The sequence below is a fragment of the Nilaparvata lugens genome, chromosome 1 (assembly GCF_014356525.2).
Source record: "Nilaparvata lugens isolate BPH chromosome 1, ASM1435652v1, whole genome shotgun sequence".
NCBI lineage: Eukaryota > Metazoa > Arthropoda > Insecta > Hemiptera > Delphacidae > Nilaparvata > Nilaparvata lugens.
Window position 1 is genome coordinate 493,192 of NC_052504.1, and position 19,303 is coordinate 512,494.

The window sequence follows — 19,303 nt, forward strand, 5'->3', positions numbered from 1 at the left end:
CGGTATCAGCTATCCTCTTTTGAAGGCATTGACAAGACAGAGGATCGGAATCGTTTTTCTCCTATCTTTCTCCACTGCCATTATAACGTGGACCATTCACTGGCAGTCTACTTGAAGGTTTTTTGAATTAATAATTACAATAGATTTGGTGTTGAAATTGAAGTGAACATAACCTACATAATATTTGGACGATTTGTGACAAAATCAGGAAATTGAAGAAGTTTTGGGCAATAGCCTGTTTTTTCTTTTCCGACTATTGTATTGTTCGCTCTATCTAATAAATAAATAAATAAATAAACACTGATGCCATTGAGGAGCTGAGTAGTCATACATGGCCTCACCGGATTAGAAGTGCAGGTAGAAGAACAAACCAGGAGGACCAGAGCTCTACTTCTTTATCATGAGATATAAGCGAGTAGAAGGAGAATAATATTGCAAGAATCATTCAAATTAGAACACAAATTTAAGAATAGAATAATATTTATTAAAATACTGAAGAACAATGTCTAGCCCATAGGGTAACCGTCCACTGGAACCGTATTCAACCGATCCATTCGGACGTTGGATCGGTCGAATCTGCCGGCTGTCAACTCGGCCGTATACGGTCGTCCATTGGAACCGTTTTCGTCAGTCCAGTACAGTAGTTATGCTACTTGAAAGTACCTACTAATTATCAATTATTTATTTATTACATTCCACAATCACAATATCAATAAATTATAACACAATAATTTCTACTTTCTAATTCCACATCAGTAGAATTTTCTACATTTTTCCACTTGAATTCAGTTTTTTTTTCTCATAGTTATTGTTGTTTGAAACAAAATAGATTAACTCATAATTTCCCTAACACATTAAAATAACTGTTTAAATTCACAGATATTCATTCATATCATCATACAAAAATCATTATTAAATATTTATTGACCGAGCGAAGTGAGGTCTAAGATTCAAGTTGACGGTTTGGCATTTCTCTTAACGTTTAAATGTTTGAATGTTTATATGTTGCGCATTTACGGCGAAACGCGGTAATAGATTTTCATGAAATTTGACAGGTATGTTCCTTTTTTAATTGCGCGTCGACGTATATACAAGGTTTTTGGAAATTTTGCATTTCAAGGATAATATAAAAGGAAAAAGGAGCCTCCTTCATACGCCAATATTAGAGTAGAAATCAGACTATATATTCATCATAAATCAGCTGACAAGTGATTACACAGATGTGTGGAGAAGCCAGTCTATTGCTGTATTTCCATAAGGTCTATAGTTTCAATCAGGTACTTGTGGATGAGAATACTGCGTGAGGTCTACTGTTCACAGAACTACTAGTGTATTAACTAAATATCAACGAAAGTTACATCTTAAAATCTTGAAATAATATTGTTTGATGACTTTGGAGGATTATTTGAGGATTAACGCTAACACAATTATAGAGTATGATGATGTGTTGAATTTTCAGCCGTTATTGAAATAGAACAATGCTTGTAAAACATCTTTGTAACACAGAACAACTTCAAAAAACAAAAACAAACAAGACTGTGGAACAATTTTAGGTCAGGAACACTAGTTGTTGTCTCAGCTCGACTAGTTAGTTCGGCCGGATAGAGCCGGAAAATCCCATTCAATTCGGATCAAAAAATTGATCGGCCGGAGCCGGCAATGGACGAGCATCTAATTCCTTTCTTTGTTGGGGGATCGTTCGGACGAGTTCGGTAGTTTTCGGCCGAAAACGGTTCTAGTGGACGGCCCACCATACTGAATCATTGATTCACAAATGCTCAATGATGCACATTCTTCATAGGATGTCGTCTACCGTTCTGCCTCTTGCTCCCTGTGTGACCACTGGCATAATGCAGCTCATTCTGTGGACTGGAGCAATGGTGCTGGGACATCGGAAACATGTACTCGAGGTCGATCTCGTATCGCGGCAATTTCTCGCGCAGAAACGAGATCACGTTGGCGGGAAGTTTGATTGTGCGCGACATTATAAAACTGGACAGGTAGCGCGGACTTGCTGATTTCTCGGCGCAGTGTAAAAGCAGACTCCAGCTGGTGTAGTCAGAGTCCAGAACGTATGTGTTGTACACTCCTTCGTCTGTAATTGAAGAGATTTATTCATCTATTAATTTAGATTTTCTTTAGATATTTATGACAAAAAATAGTGTACGTTACTTGGACGTGAATGTCTTTTGCAGTGCTCGAATGAAATTCTAGTCAAGGCGTCAGCCGAGCATCATTCTCGCCTGCAAAAGGCCCCTTCCCGTCCATGTGACGTAAGATACTACTACTAGCAGGTGACCCGTGCCCCGCAAGGGTCTGTTTAAAACACTTGGAAAACTGAAAATAGGCCTATAACCATACTCGGTAAATTAGGAATATATATGCAAAATTTCAAGTTAATCAGTTCAATAGTTCAGACGTGATGATGCGTCATTTTTGTATTTCCTATCATCTATTAATTAATTTATTTACTAGCAGGTGACTCATGCTCAGCAAGGGCCTGTTTATGTGTTTAAACCACTTGACAAACATAAAGCATGACATACTTAAATCTTGAAGAACCGAACTGAAAATAGGCCTTTAACCATCCTCGGTAAATTAGGAATTTATATGCAAAATTTCAAATTAATCAGTTCAGTAGTTGAGGCGTGATGAAGCGTCATTTGTATACAGAGTATTTCTAAATGATGGACCCATTTTCAAAACTTGGTATTTATTAAATAAATATGCAAAATGGACAAACTTTATACCAATGGAAAGAGAAAGTGTAAGTTTTAAAGTTTTTTTTAATACCTTACAAGTGTTCGATGTGGCCTCCGGCTGCTGTACGGCAAACATCCACGCGGTAGCCAAACTCGTCCCACACGCGAGAAATCTGGTATCTGGTTATTATTGAACGAAAATCCTAAATAAATGCTGCAAATCACCCCGAAGACCTCTGCTACTGCAGACATTGACAACAGGGCTAACAGCTAGATGGAAATTCGATGAGAACTACTATCCAAAAATTAGTTGCCAGCCCGGGAATCGAACCCGGTACCTCCCAATTGCTAGTCAGGAATGCTTGCCCTTACACCAAACTGACAATCTCTGGATAGCAGCGCTCATTTTATACAAAGCCATAGCGGCCAACTCGTTACAGAGCGCTGATATCCAGAGATTGTCAGTTTGGTGTAAGGGCAAGCATTCCTGACTAGCAATTGGGAGGTACCGGATTCGATTCCCGGGCTGGCAACTAATTTTTGGATAGTAGTTCTCATCGAATTTCCATCTAGCTGTTAGCCCTGTTGTCAATGTCTGCAGTAGCAGAGGTCTTCGGGGTGATTTGCAGCATTTATTTAGAATTTTCGTTCAATAATAATTATATATTAATTAGCATTTGAATAAATGCATTCTCTATTTAATTCCATCTGGTATCTGGTGTTATTGAGTGCACGGCAGCAGTGATACGGTTCCGCAGATCGTGCAGCAGCCGGAGACCACATTGAATACTTGTGAGGTATTAAAAAAATACTTTGAAACTTTCTCTTTCCATTGGTATATACGTTGTCCATTTTGCATTTTTTACTTTAATAAATACAAATTTTTGAAAATGGATCCACCTTTTAGAAAGACCCTGTATTTCCTATCCCGTACGTGTATAAGCCTTTATTATAAAAATGCCTACAATGATTTGCTTTGTATACTGTATTTTTCATAAAATAAGGGTCATTTATTATTATTACTCACATTCATCCTCCATATGAATCCAGAGAGTTGGAAGTTCCCTATCATTATAACAACATTTAAAATCAATCAATTTATCATCACAATTATGATTTGTAGTTCAATATTGTCTAATATTATCTTTTGTCCAATTTTAGTTCTAAATTTATGGACAGTGCTATTTTGTTTTTGTACCACTATGAGTCTTGTTAGACTCAGTGGGAATTGTCATATTGTATGGATAAATAAATAGATAAATACTTACATATATCCTCCATATGAATCCAATGTGCCGGATGGCTGTTATCAGGTATAATCCAGGTGATATTGCCAAGAAGTCTTTCTTTGTCTGGATCATCGCTGAAGACATAGCTGAAGTTGAGATAGACGTGCATGTGCTCTGACATCTCATTGGTAGACATGGAGAACTCTAAACGCATGCACTTGTATGACAGGTCCTCCTCAGAGCTGGCGTAGTACTGAACCACGTACCAGGAGCCCATGAGCTGCAAAAATTGAGTTTTATTCTGATTTTAATTGTGTTAATAGTTATTTGTGCAACTAGTGCGCAAAGTAACAGTTTGCTGCACCGAAAGAAACGTTTACGCCCGAGCCGTAGGCGAGGGCGGAATGGTTTGTTGAGTGCAGCAGAGGAACTTTGCGCACGTATTTCACATTAAATTTTTCCTACATTGAATATGAAAAGTGGGTAATTATGGGTAAAATTGCCTGAAATCCATCAAATGTTTTTCTGAGTAATTTTATTATTGATAAAAACCTTAATCCTAAAATCCTAAAGTCCTCGTTGTCCTTGGTTATAATATATAATGAATAATAATTAGCGCGTTGTGCTTGGTTGCACCTCTGCTCACTATAGCAGCCACAGCAGTCACTGTTACCAACTTCATTTTGATTTTGCTGCACTGTTGCTCCATATAACCTACTAAGTATTTTGCGTTGCCATGTTGCAAATCTGGAGTGCAGAAAAATTTTTCCCGCACTAGAGCGGAAAAGTGATTCTTTGCGTTCTGTAATCAGTGCAGCAATGGCCACTTTTCAACGTAACTGTAGGAAAAATAAATAAAATTGGTACCTACTTGATAACTTTTATTGTTTTTAATAATTTCATCAGTAGCCCTATAGAGAAAAGTGCCCTATATATTTTCAAGAATTTACTATAACTGTGTATGATAAAATTCATACAACATAAATAATTTATAATAACACACCAAAATTATCCATTTGTTCACAGAATAACGTTTGGCTGGCAAATAATTTTTGGATAGTAGTTCTTATCGAATTTCCATCTAGCTGTTAACTTTGTTGTCAATTTTTGCAGTAGCAGAAGTCTTCTGGGTGAATTAGAGCATTTAGCTTTGGATTTTTGTTTAATAATAATTATTTATCGATTAGCATTTGAATACATGCAATTTCTCATCACCTTCCATCTGTAGGCTAGAGTAATAATATTCTCATAATACTATAGTGAGATACTACACGTTATAATGACAGTATTTGATTAACATTGGTGTTGCTATCATTCGACAAAGCAGGTACCACTATCCTTTTCTAGCTCCACAACGATGCCAAATCTGTTTTTGACAATGTAGAAATATAATTAATTCAGGCAGAGAATCGGCAACGCTGTTCTTTTATCTTTATCCACTGTCATTATAACGTGGACTTCACTATAACATATTATATGACATGAATGCTACATTAATTTTGAATAGATGCAACTATTTTAAAAATACAAATGTTCTCACCTTCTCCAAATCAAAATTGCGAAGTGCTTTAACAGCAGGACATTTGGTTTTCTCCTCTCTAGGCTTAAAAGCTGCTTCAGTATTCATCAGCACACAACTTAGCACAGATACTACAAGAAACAACATATTTGGTCGAAAAACTCTGCTCGATGAACCACTCATGGTTTTCAAGTTGGTTAATTACTCGAAGAAGTTTCACAAATTATCTACAGAACCAATTCAATTCTTTGGTTTTCAAGTTAGTTTCTCACCTACAGAAGTAGCCTACAATTTACTTGTAGGCACTTGACAAGTCACTTTGTCACTTACAAGCTATTTGTAACTTACAAGTTAGTTTGTCACTTACAAGTTAGTTTGTCACTTACAAGTTAGTTTCTCACTTACAGAAGTAGCCTAAAAGTCATTTGTAGACACTTGACAAGTCACTTTGTCACTTACAAGTTATTTGTAACTTACAAGTTAGTTTGTCACTTACAAGTTAGTTTCTCACTTACGAAAGTTTCTCGAATTATTAATTGCAACTAGTTTATGACTTACTTAGTATTAAAGTTTGTCTTTAGTTAGACACCTTGAGTAATAGACTCCTTGCTTGGTGAACCTATAATAATATAGAAGTTTCCCTAATTAGTTACTGATAGTTTATGAATTACTTATTAAAGTTTCAAAGTTTGTATACAGCTTTAGACACATTGTTTATAACTTTTTCAACAAATTTAATAATTGCCTATACAAATATTCACCATCCTTCTCTAATTGCTTTTACTCTTGGAACTTGGAGTAAATTAATATAAAGTCCTGTTTCTATGACAGTTATTAAATCTAATAATGTACCGGTACTAATCCTATTTGAGCCTAATTTTTCTGCATAATTTCGAAATAGCAAAAACCTATAATCACACTGTTTTATGTATTTAAACAAGACACTCAAATATTTGACTGCATGTCGTGTTTAAATACATAAAAAGTGTGTTAGGTAATACATAGCAGCTCGGAATGTATCAAGAAACCATCACCTTTAAACCTATACGGTAATGCTTTTCTTTTACTGTTATTTATGCAGCTCTCACCAGCGGGCAAAGTATTTATTTTTGCTAGTGATGCCAGAATTTCATATTTTATTTTATTCAAGTAGCCTATATGTATGAGAAATTATGTTTATTTAATTATATATTTAATGATATAAAGAGTTTAAAATATGTCTTGAATATTCTTAATTGAATTTGAAAAAAATCCTATACACCTACAAATATTTAATAAGGGTCCTAGAAACAGGTTCTTAATAGGTAAAACTTCCTTTTATCATAGGTATATCAATATCATATAAAGATGAATATTTGAAATACAATCTATAAAGAATATATCCCCTTTATAAATTTTAGTGTCTGGAATAGTATAATACAATTAAGGGTAACCTACTGGTAATTATGTTTTTATAAACTTTCAATAAGACCTAGCAAAAAATACCTTAACAAAACTTGAAATTCTATAAATTTAATCCTACTAATACACTCACTTCATTCACCAACCTATATTATTGTCTACTAATCCACAGAGAGAATAGCACTGGTCTAATAATTCCGATTCCAGAAAACAAAATAATTATTCTTTTGTCCTGAAATTGTTTGACTGACTAGATTGTATGAAATAGAACTGCTAACTTTAATAATCCTTATCATGGCACTTCCTTTCCAGCTTCCTCTCTGCAAGATTAGTGAACAATGTGCAATATTGGTAGTCCAGAGATGACTATAGTGAGGTCCACGTTGTAATGGCAGTATTTGATTGACATTGGTGTTGCTATCCTTGTCTATCATTCGACAAAGCAGATAGCGTTATCCTCCTTCTAGCTCCGCAACGTTGCCAAAACCTTTTTGAACAATGTAGAATTATAATAATGTTTATTAAAACGAAAATACAAATTATTATTTGCAGTAGCGGAAGTCTTCCGGGTGATTTACAGCATTTAATTTGTGTCACTTTTTGCTTTTAGAAAAAACGACTAGCAGTCAGACTTTTCTAAAAGCAAAAATTGATTTAATAATAAGCAATTCGTGATGGAAAACAACATTGAAGAATTTAATTTGGATTTCAATAATTTTATTAATTCACTAGCCGTCAGGCTCGCTTCGCTCGCCATATCCGTCTAGCCAGGGGGCTCCGCCCCCTGGACCCCCGACTGGATCGTCCAAGAATGAGATCAGCAGGCGAGTGAAGCTGCATCTTTCATTTGAGCGTTTTTATCATATGTTAGAACAATCCAGTCGGGGGTCCAGACTAAACGTCTGGCTAAACGGATATGGCGAGCGAAGCGAGTCTGACGGCTAGTAATATAATATTCCCAGGATTGAAGTAGCAGTGCCCAATCAATTTTTCCGCGATAAATGCATTTAAATCTTCAACTTGGTGCCAACCTAACAAAGTCAACTCAACTTAATGCCAACCTGACAAAATTATTAATTTAGTTGCCAGTTAACAACTGTTTCGAAGAGGTACTCTATCTAGATTATAGTTCTATAGTAACATATGATATGGAAATTTCAATTATAATTAAGAGATTGGGAGAAGAAGAATATACATGCTAAAAGACGAACTTTAAACCCTTAAAAACAACCGTTAGAGTTTAAATATTGCCAAAAGATTTCTTAGTGCGCCTCTAAAGGGCCAACTGAACATACCTACCAAATTTGAACGTTTTTGGTCCGGTAGATTTTTAGTTATGCGAGTGAGTGAGTGCCATTTCGCTTTTATATAATATAGAAGATTAGCATTTGAATAATTGCAATATCTCAGCAATTTCCATGTTACATCTGTAGAAATATAATCAATCAACAAAATATTGAGTTCTCAATTATGAAAATGTATTATTCTATCATTGAAAAATATGTATTCTTGACGTATAAATTATAATTGATTATTCCTAACAAGAATGAACAGTTAAAATGACATCAGATGAATCGGTATCAGCTATCCTTTGTAGAAGGCAGTGGCAAGGCAGAGAATCAGAAACGCTGTGTCCTAAATTTATCCACTGCCATTATAACGTGGACCTGACTATAGTTGTGATTCATGAAATAAAAATGGTGTTTCTAGTATCACAGCTGCTACGAACTATAAAAGGCAGTGGAAACGTAGAAATGGCAGCATTGCACTCCTATCATATCTACTGACTTTATAACGTGAATCTCAATATGTAGTTTCAATTATTTTAATAATAATAGTTTTATTAATAATAATTATTATAGTTTTAATATGTGGTTTTAATCACAAGGACAAGGAACGATGTCGATTTTAATGATTATAATTGTAGTTTTAATATGTGGTCTTAATCACAAGGACATGAAAAGATTGCGAGACGTTTCGCTACAATACAGGGTGAATTATTCACTGAAACATAAAATCTTTCCTCCACTCCCAGATCAGAGAAATCACTCATCTTCAAATGCTTATAACTCAAGAATAGGAGAGAATTTCGCCAATATGTGATCACATCTTATTGTTCCTCACGTCAAGTACTATCATTCCTGAGAGTTTGAGCGATTTTAATTTTTGACCATTTTTGCAAAAATCCATGATGTTTTATTAATTGATTTCATGAAAAATGCACATCTCCCAGATTTGGTTGATATTCGGGCTATGGGTAGAGGTTGACCTAACAAGTGTTGTGCTATAATATCAGACGTTTCGCTACAATACAGGGTGAGTTATTCACTCAAACATAAACTTGAAATCTCACCTCCACTCTCAGATCAGAAAAGTCATTCATCTTCAAATGCATATAACTCAAGAATAGGAGAGAATTTCGCCAATGTGATGACACATTATGTTCCTCAAGTCAAATACTATCATTCCTGAGAGTTTGTGCGATTTTAACCCTGAAGAGACACACTGGGTGTTTCACACCCCAGGGATTTTTTTTCTGTTCTGCAGTTGACAATATCAAACAGATGGGAATTTATGCCCAGTCTAAATTAGGTTTGTAGTATTGTCAACTACTCTACACCACTTCCAGTCAGTAATAGCATTCTACAAGGTCACCAGCTCATCTTGTTCTTCGTTTGGGGTGTCTAACACCCCAGAGTGTCTTTTACGTAGGACTTTTATCAAACACTTTTATTACAAAGATTTACTGGTATTGTCACTACTGTTGGAATATAATAATTCATGTAAATAGTTATTTGTGCAACTAGTGCGCAAAGTGTCAGTTTGCTGCACCGAAAGAAACGTTTACGCCCGAGCCGTAGGCGAGGGCGGAATGGTTTCTTGAGTGCAGCAGAGGAACTTTGCGCATGTATTTCACATTAAGTTTTTCCTACAGTTACCATTGAATATGAAAAGTGGTAATTATGGGTAAAATTGCCTGAAATCCATCAATGTTTTTCTGTGTAATTTTATTATTGATAAAAACCTTAAACCTAAAATCCTAAAGTCCTCGTTGTCCTTGGTTATAATATATAATGAATAATAATTAGCGCGTTGTGCTTCGTTGCATAATTAGCGCGTTGTGCCACTGTTACCAACTTCATTTTGATTTTGCTGCACTGTTGCTCCATATAACCTACTGAGTATTTTGCGTTGCAATGTTGCAAATCTGGAGTGCAGAAAATTTTTTCCCGCACTAGAGCGGAAAAGTGATTCTTTGCGTTCTGTAATCAGTGCAGCAATGGCCACTTTTCAACGTAACTGTAGGAAAACTATATTTTGTATTATTTCTATTGTAATGTCAAAAATTATTTGTGTGTTTGAACAACTATGGTGGCAGCACTGTCATGGTGATTAAAAACGCAGTCGGTATGTAAAATCGTTTTCTTTGTGAGTTTCCCCCGTCAACTCTTTATTCTTTAAAAGTAAAACTAAAACTTTATCAACTACGAATGTGGTATGGGATGATGGATCAGATTGGAATGAATGCTAAAATTTTCTACAACTTGAGATTCAAATCAATAAAATGAAGAGACGTGAGTTTTTGATGAAGTTGTCATTGGCAATGATCAAGCCATTCGTTCAAACCGGATTAGGAGCTCCAACACTTAGGCGGAACATACATACTTCTAAAATTAGTATAAATATTGATAAGCAGTGCTTTACTTTTGATTTCTGTATATGCACTTGGAACAAAAATAAGAAATGATGAAGTATGGTCTAAGTACTTGTTTTTTCATACTTTTCAAAGAAAAATGCAAAATTAAATTGGGGTGTTAAACACCCCAGTATGTCTACTGTGTTAACATAAAGTAAGTGTGTCTCTGTAGGGTTAATTTTAAAACATTTTTGCAAAAATACAGGATGGATTTCATGAAAAATGCAAATCTCCCAGGTTTGGTTGATATTCGGGCTATGCTAGTACATTACCTATATTGAGGTCCACATTATAATGGCAGTCTTTAATTAGCGATTGTATTGCTATCCTTGTCTATCATTCAACAAAACGGATAGCGCTATCTCTTTCTTGCTTTGCTCTGTTGCCGGATTTTTTTTAACAATGTAGTAGTATAATTAATTAACAAAAAATTTAATCTTGATTATGAAAATTCATTATGAAATCATTGAAAAATATAATTTCTTGTCTGATAAAATATATTTGATTAAAAAACACTTATTGAAATGGGCTGCTTTTAAATTAATAAATAAAATAAAAACTTGTAGCACCCTTTATTTATTAAAAAACTTAAAATAAGTTTGATGGTTTTAGAACCGAAACTAGTTGTTCAACTATTTTAAGTTTTTTAATAAATAAAGGGTGCTACAAGTTTTATTTTGTTTTATATTTGATTATTTTAAACGAGAATGAACAGTTAATATTACATCAATAAACCTGTATCAGCTACCGTCTATAGATGGCATTGACAAGACTGAGGATCTGCAACGTTGTTCTCCTATCTTTCTCCACTGCCATTATAACGTGGACCTAACTATAGCTTTGAAATATTCATTTGAAATGAATAATTATACTCGAAACTAATAGTATGTATAATCTAAAAGGAATATTTCAGAGGTACCAGTCATTTCCTATAATTTAATTACAAAAATGACTCCATAATAGTTATTTGTGCAACTAGTGCGCAAAGTGACAGTTTGCTGCACCGAAAGAAACGTTTACGCCCGAGCCGTAGGCGAGGGCGGAATTGTTTCTTGAGTGCAGCAAACGAACTTTGCGCACGTATTTCACATTAAATTTTTCCTACAGTTACCATTGAATATGAGAAGTGGTTGATGATGGGTAAAATGATGGCTGAAATCCATCAAATGTTTGTCTGTATAAATTAATAACAACTTTAATTTATTTTAAACTTGATAATCCAATTGAAAATACATAATCAATAATTAATTCAAATTAAAAATTAAATTAATCCAATTAATTTGAAAATTTGAATAAATCTCAATTTCTAAAAATTTAACCGGCTGCTGTGCAACCGGGCCTTAGTATTATGAGTGCGCAAAGTAATACTTTGCGCACTAGAGCGGAAAAGTGATTCTTTGCGTTCTGTAATCAGTGCAGCAATGGCCACTTTCCATCGTAACTGTAGGAAAAATGAATTATTTAACATGGTGTGCTAAATCTAATCTAAATCGTCATGACCTAAACATTTTGATAATAAACTTAAGAGGGTGACTCGCTGTACTAAATAAAATACAGAAATTTTACACAATTATTTAATTATTGTAGACGGCTGACCCAGATAACAATACAAAGTAGGTACAGTAATAATTGAAGAATCTACAATAATTATTGTAAAAAAGATAGATATTCAGTCACTTTTTAAAGAAATAAGTAGTGAAAAGAAATAGTATTTGACATCTATTGTCGGAGAAATGCTTAGCAAATTATAATTATTGCAAATAAATCTATAGTCCAGGCAATGAATGCTCAAAAAAGGGTATAGAGGAGAAGTTGAGAAGACAATTTTTGACCCAGCAGTTCTGTTTAGGGTAGTTAGGAGGTAAACATATCAAAAGTCCCCACTCCTACCCCCTGTGCTAAGGGTACCATTTTTTGGTTTCTCGCATAAAACTCAAAAGCTATGTATCCTAAGTACTTGACTGTCATATAACAAATTAAAGCTTACATAATTTCCTACAATATTCATTCCACAACTTGTTTTATATCTCCTCTCTAGTTTTCGAGATATCCGCTCTTGAAGGTGTGACATTTTTGAAAAAAACACGTTTGCCACCAATTTTTTCTATTTTTGCTCTTATAACTTTGTAAAAATCGATGGAAAAATCCATATTGATTATGAACTTATAGAGCATTGAACTATCTTCAATTTGATGTATAATTTTACACTTACAAATTTTCCTAGACCTTTAACAGCAGCTTTAGTGTTGAGTGTGGAATCTCCATTTTTGCAACAATAGACCAATTGACAAAGGAATTTGGAGGGAATGTTTTAAACAAAATATTTTACTTTGAAGCTTTGTTGAGACTTGTAGAATGAATATTGTAGGAAATTATGTAAGCTTTAATTTGTTACATGACAGTCAAGTCCTTAGGATACATATTTTTGAGTTTTATGCGAGAAACCGAAAAATGGTACCTTTAAACCACCCCCACCCACTTGGCACAGGGGGTAGGAGTGAGGACTTTTGATATGTTTACCTACTTACTACCCTAAACAGAACTGCGGGGTCAAAAATTGTCTTCTCAACTTTTCCCTGTATAACCTTTCCTTGAGTGGACTACTAAGAATTTACAGAACATTCTTTTGTAAATTTACATAATTTACAATACTCAATTATTTTTTTGGTCTACAAAAAGTTACATATTAATACAAAAGTAACTTATTACACTAATAATTATATTTATTTAGAGTCCATACGTATAGGTTGAATTGCACTAAATCCTTATATGCTACCTATCAATTGCATATTTACACTATTTTCATGAACGAAACAATTCGATGATAATAATGTTATAAATGTAATATAAATAAATAACTATTTACAGAAACGAATATATTCAACACTCTGATTCGCCCTTATTGAAACAAGATGAATACATCTTAAAACGACAGTTGAATTGTGAATAATATAACTACTATCAATGAAAACTGATAAAATAGTTGGTGAAAAATAGAATATTCAAAACAATGAATTAAAACAAAAAATTCAAGTTTAAAAAAATTGAAATATTCATCATGCAAATTGGAATTTTAAAAAGTTACTCATAAGTGAACAATCTCATCATGAATAATATATAATTCATGTTTGATTAAAAAGTTTTGAAGGCTTTTTGATAGTAGACTATCACAAATATTATGATAAGCCATTAATAAAAAATTAATGAATTAAGATCACATTAGATATACTACATAATTATCATACTTTTCAGTAACAAACTCAAAGGCCCGGTTGCACAAAAGCCGGTTAAATTCTAACCGTGATTAATTTCACGAGAACAATATTTTAATCATAGAAGCCGTCTTTTCTAATAGATCTTCTCTGAATGGTTCTCGTGAAATTAATCACGGTTAAAATTTAATCGGCTTTTGTGCAAGCGGCACAAAGTTTCACCAACAAAAACTTCCCTGTAATTAAGGGAGTGTGCTCACAGAGGGCGGTCGGCGGTCAGAGCAGTCTTAGAAGGATATCCATGATTCATCCATGATTTGTTTTCTAAATTTGGGAGAGAAATAGTAGAAGGAGTATCATTAGTTTTTCTCTCAAGGTCAGTGCTTTCTTCTAAAAGTAATAAATAAATATTCGCTTTCCTCTATAGGGTTACTGAAATTATTGACACAATAAAAATTATAAGAGTACCTTTTCTTTCATAAAATCACGATAAGACTACTTGTGATTTGATAAGATAAAAAATGTGAGTTGATAATTTTTGTTGTGTTTCAATATGAAACATTTGTGAAGTGAACAACTACAAGATTAAACCTATTTCGGACTATGTGTAGCCTTATCTAAATTTTGGAAAGGAATAGCACAAGGTTACCTTATTTTTTCTCTCCCTATCATTTTGATGATGTACTTATTGTATCAATAATAATACTTATTGTAGAATAATATCCATTAATATATCTATAGCCTTCCAAGGGCCATATTTCTTGACAAGGGCCTCATTTTTTAATCAAAAAAACTTGACTTATCAACGAGATATCCAGCGCATAAAATTGTAAAATAATAAATAAATTGTATTTATTTTTACTAAAAACCCCAAATAGGAGTAAAACGTTACAATTAAGTCACCAAACAGGAGACTGGTAAAAAACGTTACTAATAGTTCTGTGAACAGTAGACCACACGCAGTTTTCTCATCCACAAGTACCTGTTCACCGACTTCTCCAGACATCTATGCAATGAATAATCCACTTGTCAGCTGATTCATTATGAATAATTCTATAGTCTGATTAATCCTATCTTCAGAGTAGATGATATAGTGATATCCGAGTATAGAGAAATTATACTGATCCCCTGTGTATTTGAGAATTCAGGCCCATAGAACTAAATTTTTTGAGACAAGCCCTCAGTATATGATTAAAAAGATTTTAAATGCTCTCCCTAAAGAAATCACAAATTTGAAGAATAAAAGGGAATTCAAGGAATGCCTGGGAAACTGGCTGATGAACAGGGAATTTTATAGTTTGGAAGAGTTCTTGGGGGGTTCTGCCATATCTGTCATATCATAAATCTCAACTAATTTGCAGCAATGAGGAAATGTACAGCATTTGTTTTGGACTTTATTTAATAATGATATTATTCTTAACTAACTTACATATCTAAATTTACAGCATTTCACCTGAATTTTCATTTCATACAGGTTGTTTTTAATTAATTGATTGATTGACTTGTTCTTCTTCTTGTATTTTTGTTGTTGTTTATATTTATGAACAATTTATTGTTTTTATTGTTGTTCTTATTGTTTTGACGAACTGCCAACATTGTAAAATATGTACATGCAAAGAATAAATTATTATTATTATTAAATTCCTCTTCCTTTCATATTATCCTTAAAATGCAAAATTTCAAAAATCCTTGTGTATATATCGACGCGCAGTTAAAAAAGGAATATTCCTGCCAAATTTCATAGAGCTCTATCAACGCGTTTGGCCGTAAATGCGTTACATACATACAGACAGACCAAAGAAAATCCGAGTTAAAAGTTAACTCGAGTTAACTGAGTTAATCCTCATTGCTTTCGGTGAAAAACATGTTGATCCGAACAGTGACAAATATACATAATTCGTTACAAATGTACTATATGCGGAAGTTTAATTAATGTATGTCACATTAAAGAAATGAAGTTCAACCAAGTTGGATAAAATGAAATTTATTATACAATATAAAATATAATAAAATGTATTATAATGTGTTTCAATGGAGACAGTTGATTGTTTAAACTGGAGTTTAAGTTCAACTCGGTTCAACTATTAAACCCGTTTAATCAATGTATGATTGTAGCCTATTTATAACTAGCAGGACACCCGTGCTCCACAAGAGTCTATTTTAAAACTTGATAAACTGAAAACTCGACGTAATAATAATAATATCGAGCGACCTGGCTGGCTGAGGTCTGGTGTCAGAGATTTCAGGTCGCAACTGATCAATTTCAGGGCCTCTCACATGACCTAACGACTGCTTTTTAGGCTGCCAAGACCGACAATGACGTAATGAAGTCTTGAAGAATTGAAAATAGGCCTAACCATCTTCGGTTAATTAAGAATCTATATGCAAAATTTCAAGTTAATCAGTCCAGTAGTTAGACGTTATGATGCGTCAATAGTTATTTGTGCAACTAGTGCGCAAAGTGACAGTTTGCTGCACCGAAAGAAACGTTTACTTTTACCTTACCTGCCTACTACATGGGTTTGTTGAGTGCAGCAGAGGAACTTTGCGCACGTATTTCACATTAAGTTTTTCCTACAGTTACCATTGAATATGAAAAGTGGGTAATTATGGGTAAAATTGCCTGAAATCCATCAAATGTTTTTCTGTGTAATTTTATTATTGATAAAAACCTTAATCCTAAAATCCTAAAGTCCTCGTTGTCGTTGGTTATAATATCTAATAGTAATAATTAGCGCGTTGTGCTTGGTTGCACCTCTGCTCACTATAGCAGCCACAGCAGTCACTGTTACCAACTTCATTTTGATTTTGCTGCACTGTTGCTCCATATAACCTAGTCTACTAAGTATTTTGCGTTGCCATGTTGCAAATCTGGAGTGCAGAAAAATTTTTCCCGCACTAGAGCGGAAAAGTGATTCTTTGCGTTCTGTAATCAGTGCAGCAATGGCCACTTTTCAACGTAACTGTAGGAAAACACAATTTTCCTATCCCGTATGTGTATAAGCCAGTTATTTCCTTTATCCTATTATATTAAGCGAGCAATTTCTGTAAATGCTTCAATAGGTTTTGGTGACGATGAACATTCTTGAGAAATGGAAATCTTATTATGATCCTTGTCTTCTCTTTCAAGAAGTTATAGAAATAACTGAATAAATAAACTAGGAAATAGCTATAAATTAGTTATAAAAACTGATGAATATTTATGGGGACTGTTGAATGTCATGTGTGAAATCCTATTATAATTAAGCGAGCAATTTCTGTATTAATTTATATATCTGGTTATTTATGTTTAACGGATCTCGAAAACGGTTCTAACGATTTTCACGAAATTTGGAACATAGTAGGTTTATGATATAAAAATTCGATTGCACTAGGTCTCATCCTTGGGAAAACTCGCTGAACGACATTAAAAGGATAATTCATCCTTGGCTGAAACAGCTGTGGATAGTAAAAAAGTGAGTATGTGAAAAATCAAAATATCGCAACCCCGAAATTCATAAGATGACGTATAGCCAGCTGTGAAATAAAGACACGATCATTTTAGAGAATTGTGTTCTGCTTATCAATAAATAAAAATAACGACCGAAGCTCGGTGCCCCGATATTATAGTATAACTAGCCGTCAGGCTCGCTTCGCTCGCCATATCCGTCTAGCAAGGGGGCTCCGCCCCCTGGACCCCGACTGAATCGTCCAAGAATGAGATTGCAGGCTCGCTTCGCTCGCCTGCATTTTTCATTTGAGCATTTTTATCATATGTTAGAACAATCCAGTCGGGGGTCTGGCTAAACGGATATGGCGAGCGAAGCGAGCCTGACGGCTAGTAATATAATATTCCCAGGATTGAAGTAGCAGTGCCCAATCAATTTTTCCGCGATAAATGCATTTAAATCTTCAACTTGGTGCCAACCTAACAAAGTCAACTCAACTTAATGCCAACCTGACAAAATTATTAATTTAGTTGCCAGTTAACAACTGTTTCGAAGAGGTACTCTATCTAGATTATAGTTCTATAGTAACATATGATATATGGAAATTTCAATTATAATTAAGAGATTGGGAGAAGAAGAATATACATGCTAAAAGACGATCTTTAAACCCTTAAAAACAACCCTTAGAGTTAAAATATTGCCAAAAGATTTCTTAGTGCGCCTCTAAAGGGCCAACTGAACATACCTACCAAATTTGAACGTTTTTGGTCCGGTAGATTTTTAGTTATGCGAGTGAGTGAGTGAGTCAGTCAGTCAGTGAGTGAGTGCCATTTCGCTTTTATATATATATAGATGTGCTAGATTTGAGTCAGCTGATCGTTTAAACTAGAATTTGATAACAACTTTATGACCCTAAACCGAGATGGTGCATGTTGGCCTTGTGCCGTTTGCTCATTGAAAGCTTAATCTAACTGGTGGTTTAATCTCAATAATATGGGTCACATTATAACGAAACTTAACTTGGATTTAATCCAGTTTAAGCTGAGATTCAAACTTAAACTGGTACTCTGAACGCTAGACCGATCTCTGTATTTACACACTCACAGTCTAAAGTCTGGTTTTCATTAGTAGAGTTGGTGGTAGAGTTCCCTGGGCAAGTAATAACTATCTTGTAAACTCTCCCAATAAAAACGTTCATGATTGAGTACTAGTTTTTAGAGTAAAGTACAAGTGTTGATTTTTCAAAGTGTAAATAATTGTTAAAATTTATTAAAAAATATTGACATTTTAAGGTTAGTTCTGTTCACTAGACAACACACTTTATCTACTATTCTCAATTTTAGTGAAAACAGTTACTCGACCAAGTAAGTACAGTAGAGTTAGATCGGTAGAGTTAGTATAACAGTTACTCGACCAAGTAAGTAGAGTAGAGTTGGATCGGTAGAGTTAGTATGCCAGTTACTCGACCACTAACTCTACTAGTGAAAACCAGGCTCAAGAGCCGGTTTCCGAGCTCGGGATTTAGCCAAGTTCTAGACTTTAAACAGCTGGAGTCCGAAAATTGGCTTTCCGAAACGGGGCGTAGTCGTAGTCCAAATTAACTTAAATGTCGAAAAACTAGAAAATAGAACACAAAATAATATAAAATAAAGAGGAAATAGTGTAGTTTCAGCTATTTTGAATTATTTAGGAATGTTTCATTTCGTCAAGGAAAAACGTTTCCAATTATAGAAATGAGAAAATAAAGATTATCATAAAAACTGCGACTACGGCCCGTTTCGGAAAGCCAATTTTCTGACTCCAGCTGTTTAAAGTCTAGAACTTAGCTGAATCCCGAGCTCGGAAACCGGCCCTAAACTATTTCAAGCTGAGATTTAAACCTGCACTGAAATTCTGAACGCTAGACAGCTCTCTGTGTGCACACCCTAACTAAATCAGTAAATAAAATTAAAAAAAATAGTTCATCTATTCACTTCTCACTAGAGATTTTCTCCCTGAAACTGCTCTCTATATACACACACCCTAAACTAAATCACTATAGTGAGGTCCACGTTATAATGGAAGTGAAGAAAGATAGAACAAAAATGTTGCCGATCCTCTGCATTGTCAATGCCT

At 34.3% G+C, this 19,303-nt stretch overlaps 1 protein-coding gene across 3 annotated transcripts; it reads right to left on the reverse strand.

The window, feature by feature from the left end:
• Positions 1-462: 462 nt before the first annotated feature.
• On the reverse strand, positions 463-7,128 carry LOC111044696. 3 transcript variants are annotated; one of them, XM_039427018.1, is made up of 4 exons: positions 6,888-7,128; positions 5,472-6,069; positions 3,971-4,211; positions 463-2,095 (listed from the first exon to the last, which is right to left on the reverse strand). In XM_039427018.1, exons 2-4 carry the CDS (start codon positions 5,631-5,633, stop codon positions 1,779-1,781), a joined length of 720 nt encoding a protein of 239 aa, XP_039282952.1. In that variant the 5' UTR covers positions 5,634-6,069; positions 6,888-7,128; the 3' UTR covers positions 463-1,778. The 3 variants fall into 3 exon arrangements, with proteins under 3 accessions (XP_039282952.1, XP_039282960.1, XP_039282966.1); XM_039427026.1 differs by having other exon boundaries at positions 6,985-7,103; XM_039427032.1 differs by having other exon boundaries at positions 6,998-7,099.
• Positions 7,129-19,303: the final 12,175 nt, after the last annotated feature.

What these genes read in the sequence shown, in the direction of transcription:
- LOC111044696 (XM_039427018.1), bottom strand. Translation starts at nt 5,633, where the DNA reads ATGAGTGGTTCATCGAGCAGAGTTTTTCGACCAAATATGTTGTTTCTT. An exon ending in GCAATTTTGATTTGGAGAAG is followed by an intron (nt 4,212 to 5,471) that starts GTGAGAACATTT and finishes CAATTTTTGCAG; the next exon opens with CTCATGGGCTCCTGGTACGT. An exon ending in GATTCATATGGAGGATATAT is followed by an intron (nt 2,096 to 3,970) that starts GTAAGTATTTAT and finishes CTTCAATTACAG; the next exon opens with ACGAAGGAGTGTACAACACA.